At 44.9% G+C, this 5396-nt stretch overlaps 1 protein-coding gene across 1 annotated transcript; it reads left to right on the top strand.

Moving 5' to 3' along the window:
• Window positions 1-932: 932 nt before the first annotated feature.
• RPL7 (ribosomal protein L7) lies at window positions 933-4038 on the top strand. The gene is made up of 7 exons (XM_006924029.3): window positions 933-1088; window positions 1821-1926; window positions 2185-2351; window positions 2877-3014; window positions 3138-3247; window positions 3442-3651; window positions 3975-4038. The coding sequence occupies exons 1-6, from the start codon at window positions 1042-1044 to the stop codon at window positions 3648-3650; spliced, it is 777 nt and encodes a 258-aa protein (XP_006924091.1). The 5' UTR covers window positions 933-1041; the 3' UTR covers window position 3651; window positions 3975-4038.
• The last annotated feature ends 1358 nt before the right edge of the window (window positions 4039-5396 follow it).

Raw genomic sequence — 5396 nt, 5'->3', positions numbered from 1 at the left:
CTCCACTCCCAGAGGCTGTCACTCGGGCACCAGGCTCCGCGGCGAAGCGCCACTTGCAAGTCGGAGCGCTCCCGGCCGCTTCTGAGCGGGCTCCACGCTCCTCGCTATATAACCCACCACCGGGAAGAGCCAGCGGCGGCATCGGCCCACCCCGTCCTCCCCGCACCCCGCCCTCGGCCCAGCCCCCAGCCCGCCCGCCGTCCGCGGAACCGCGGCGGGACAGCCCCTCTCACATGGCCGTGGCCGCAGCCTCCAGCCCTCGTCGCACCTCCCTTCGCTGCTCACGCCCCCTGCCGTGGGGCGTCCCGACCGCCGCCTGCCAGGCCTGGCGGTCGACAGCGCCCTGGCCATCCTCCTACCGCTGTCCGATCCTCGCTTGTCCCTGTCTCGCCACTCTCGTTAAACGGGACTCCTGGACGGGCTCGCCTGCAATCAGGCGCTGCAGAAGACAGCCCTTCCAGCTGGAGGCACGAAAGGACCTCGGCAGCGCGGCCACCGGGGTGCCGGAGTCTTGTGTCTGTGGTTGGCAGAGAGCCGAAAAGGCGGTCAAAGTCGCGCCTCGGGAGTGGTTTAGAATCGCAGCTAGCCCTCTGCAACGTGGGTCAAAAGGCTCTCATTTTCCCTGGCTGGAATCATCACCGCGGTGGTTGCCTACAGTCCCGGGCAAGTGTTGCCCTCCCGCCGGGCGGGCAACAGAACTGACGCATGCCGGGATTTGTAGTTCGCACCCGTGCGGCGTGTCATTTGCGTACATTACTGAGTGGAATTCGGGCCGTACCGGTTAACGCTGCCTAAGAACTAGGACCCCGAGTAGTCAAGGTGTCAGCAGTCTTTGCTCTGGTCATACTGATTAAAGATCGAATCAGCGCATGCATTTTTCCCATATAAATTTTACAAGACACTTGATCCAGGCCGGATCGGGCAGTTGTTAATTTTGCATCTGCAAGACGAGTTCTCAGTTCTGAGTTCTTTTCTGGCTTATCCTGGGACACCTATGAATCGTGGGGCTTCACTCTCGCCGTCTTTAAGTGAACAGTGCGCATGCCCCAACTTCCTCTTTTTCTGGCTGGAACCATGGAGGCGGCAGAGTAAGTTGCTCCTTGTCCTGTCGAGAATCCTCTTCCATCCCCGAAAAAAGAACCGTTTTGTCTCACTGGACCCCTATCAGACTGTAGCCTGTACCTCTGCCCACTTATCTACATGTTTATGACTGTCTGCGACACTAGTGGGGGCCACAGTCTAACAAGGGATGCAGACGGCCTTGGGGCGGAGGTTTCGGAGTTAGAGGAAACGAGGCGCGGTGGGAGAGCTGAATATGTGCGGAACCGGCCGGTTGTTCAGTCTTTTTAGAGAGGCTCAGCTTCTGAACTGGGTTCGTTCGTGGTTGGCACTTGGTGCAGGCGTCCCTGCCTTCAGGCCTTTGCTTTCAGCATGTGGGAGCTTGAGGCCCGAACCAGAGTGGTTGGGAGTGGGGGTGGTTTATTAAGCCCTCGTTAAGAGCCTAGGCATCAGTGTTTTGAAGCAGTCTCTCAGTCTGTACGTTAACTTTGTTGTGGATACTTGTGTTGTCCCGGGAGTCCAGGGTCGGATGTGAATTTGTCGTCCTTGTGACTTGCTGTTTAAATCTTTGAAAGGTGATTGTTGGCATAGAAATTCCCTAAAATCTGCAACTTAACGCAATAGCATGGTAGAGCAGCTGAAAATACAACTGTTTAAAGCTAATGACAATAGTTTTATTAAGCGACAAAGTGCGCTCAGTGCAGAATGGGAACGTAGTCCTCCGAGCCTTTTGAACTATTAACGTTGTTTGTTAATGCCAGAGAGAAGAAGAAGGTTCCTGCTGTGCCGGAAACCCTTAAGAAAAAGCGAAGGAATTTCGCAGAGCTGAAGATAAAGCGCCTGAGAAAGAAGTTTGCCCAAAAGATGGTAAGTAACCTTTTTTGAGGCATTTACCATATAAGATGAGGCTTTGGGATTGAATACGAGGAGCATGTTCTTGGCAAGACTTGTTTACTTCACCTATTGTACCAGTGATCTCAGATAAAGGTCTACATCTGCCTTTTGGAGTGTTTATCCAGTGGCAAGAAAAAAGTTTCAGGGGAAGGTTATTTTTTCTTCAAAAGAGCTGGTATTGCTAATCGTGTTTGGGAGCTAAAAAATGAATAATTGGTCATTGTTTTTCAGCTTCGAAAGGCAAGAAGGAAGCTTATCTATGAAAAAGCTAAGCACTATCACAAAGAATATAGGCAGATGTACAGAACTGAGATTCGGATGGCTAGGATGGCAAGAAAAGCTGGTAACTTCTATGTTCCTGCGGAACCCAAATTGGCATTTGTCATCAGGATCAGAGGGTAAGTTCAGTTTTTACAGCGTTCTGGTTTTAAAGGGAAATCTGCATTCCTAACAAAACCGAACTTTAGTTCTGGGGACCTTGGTTCTGAACATTGCAATAAAAATATCTTGAGGGTAGCTTGAACAAGAGAGTTGTTTAGTGGTTTAGTGCTCAAAGCCTAGCCTGTCAGTTCTCTAATTGAGCACTGGAGTTCAGTGTTCTGGAGATGAACTTCAAAAGTAGTTGAAATGTAATCTCGTAAGGACTATAACAAAGATGTGTACAAAACTCAGAAGTGGCTGAAGGGTCAGGAGAAGTTTTAGATGTCGAAGGTACGTGTCCAGAGACAGTTTACTAGAGGATGTGGCGAGTTGGGAGAGATGATAGCCAAATCTATCTAACTAAAGGAAAAAACACTGACGGTCTTTGTATCGGGAGAGGATTCCTATCTCTTTAGGCAGGACTTGCCCAAAATATTTAGTTTCCTTCATTGATAAAATTTCTGATAAAAGGCAAGTTGATTTTTGGTCGTTTTTCACTGCAGCATCAACGGCGTGAGCCCCAAGGTCCGAAAGGTGCTGCAGCTTCTGCGCCTTCGCCAGATCTTTAACGGCACCTTTGTGAAGCTCAACAAGGCTTCCATTAATATGCTGAGGATCGTGGAGCCGTACATCGCCTGGGGGTAAGCCTGTCTTTCTCTTTGATTTCTGTTCAGTCATTGGCTGCGATAGCTGGATGAATTTTAGATGTTTTGACAGCAATAAGCTTATTCTTTGGACATTTACGTCTTTGTTTCATATTTTAGATACCCAAACCTGAAGTCAGTCAATGAATTGATCTACAAGCGTGGTTATGGCAAAATCAATAAAAAGCGAATTGCTCTGACGGATAACACATTGATTGCTCGTTCTCTGGGTAGGTTGCTTGTCTGGGGTTTAAGTGTACAGGAAATGTAAGATATGATTTCATTGGCTTGACCCTAATCTTTGTAAATAAAGCCACGTATTTTCCTCTTTTTCTTGTAACTATGTCATAGCCTATAATTGTGTGTGTTGAATGTCTTAAAATTTAGTAATTAAACAGTTGTAACCTAATTTTAAAATATTCAGGTAAATATGGCATCATTTGCATGGAGGATCTGATTCATGAGATCTACACTGTTGGAAAACGCTTCAAAGAAGCAAACAACTTCCTATGGCCCTTCAAGTTGTCCTCTCCACGAGGTGGGATGAAGAAGAAGACCACCCATTTCGTAGAGGGCGGAGACGCTGGCAACAGGGAAGACCAGATCAACAGGCTTATTAGACGGATGAACTAAGGTGAGCAGCTGCATCTTGAGAGAAGTTGACTTAATATTAGAGTAAAAGTAATCACGAGTACTGTCTCCATAATATAATGATAAGGGGTTGGTTGAGTTAAAATTGATGCCTAATTTTAGTGGAGAAGATCAGCCATCTTACGTGATTACAGTTGGTTTGGTTATTCCTTTTGAGAACATTTATGGAGGGAAGAAGAAATCCAGGTGTTTTTCTACTTAAAAATGGAAACTGAATTGGTGCTTTTTAATAACTTCTCGATTAATAGTTAATTCTTAGCTGTTAAGGTGGTTTCTTTAATGAGTTGTTTTTTTCCCCCCTTTCAGGTATCTACCATGGTTATTTTTCTAATCCGGTCCGCTATTAAAGAGTTACTGTTTCAAATTGAAATGTTTCGTTGTCTCGGTGATTTTTTTTGTTAGCCTGCCTCTGCCATCCCTTAACTATCATGGCAGATCTCAGTGTGATAAGATTAAGACAAATCAACAGCTGTTATTTTTCACTCTTGAATTGTGCCATTGAATTAGCCAAAATGGGTGTAATCTAAGAAAGCCTTTTTTTCACAGGCCTTAGTGCATGCTTTATAGATAAGGGAGAAAAGCTGTTTACAAATAAAAATAAATTCTGTTGCTGAAATTCGTTTTCTCAGGCTTTGGCTTGCCTATAAAGTACCATGTAAGCGTGTTATTTTTCTTTTGCATTTCATATTTATGTTTTTCTTGTTTTGTATCTTCTGTTTATATTTAGGTAGATTTTAACACTTCCATTACATATTGTATATATTACGAAGGAATGAAATTTGTGCTTGGTGACAAATTATCGTGGAGCATCTAGAGCTCTCCTAGTGAGCAGAGACTTTACATAGGAAGTTTGGGTATTTTATAAATGACATTCTCGTGTGTTTTATGTGTTATCACGTAGACCAGTGAACCGAAACTTGTAGAGTGTGACGTGAGGTATGTTCAATAACAGTAAACGTTTTCGTAGTCCTCACTGATTATGGCAAGGGTATGTTGCATAGAAAATAGATGCCCTGTTTAATTCTTTTGATGCTGTTGCACCAGAATCAGTACTTCCTAGTATTTGGAAGTTGCTAGGCAAATATATTTAAGAATTTCTTGAAACTCTTTGGTCTTCGAAGCTAATTGAGCTTAGTGAGGGTCATTGAATTCTGGAGAGAAATTAGTGTCCTTTAGTTTACAAAATTGGTGTTAAATGAGTATACCAGTGTTTTGCAGGAAATTTAGTGTCTTAGTAAAGAGTTGAGTCGGTGTACAAAAAATTGAACATTAATTTCTAGGTGGAGCCAAGAGTGTAGGTTTGGAAATGACCTCTCTTGTATTACTGCTTCAGTAGATAAATACGTAGGCCACCCCGGCCTTTGCTCATCCAGCATCCTGAAAGCTAGAAATGGCTCAGAAGAGAGAAAATCTCATTGTAATAAAGTGCAGATGGCATATTGCTCATTATGTAGGCATGGGGGTAGGGGAGACTTAATGTAGGAATGGGGATAGTAATAAATAGACGTGGTACCCTGTATGTGGGGTGGTGGTGTTCACAAAGCTTTTTTGAACAATTAACTTCTAAAACTGTTCCAAAACAGGTTCACAGCAAAATTGAGGGGAAGGTGCAGTAGTCCCCCTGTTATCCATGGGGGTTATGTTCCAAGACCCCCAGTGGATGCCAGAACTGTGGATAGTACCAAACCCTCTACGTACTCTTATACACACACACACACACACACACAC

Source organism: Pteropus alecto, unplaced genomic scaffold, assembly GCF_000325575.1.
Source record: "Pteropus alecto unplaced genomic scaffold, ASM32557v1 scaffold87, whole genome shotgun sequence".
NCBI classification, from domain to species: Eukaryota; Metazoa; Chordata; class Mammalia; order Chiroptera; family Pteropodidae; genus Pteropus; species Pteropus alecto.
This window is presented reverse-complemented; position numbering and strand designations above follow the sequence as displayed.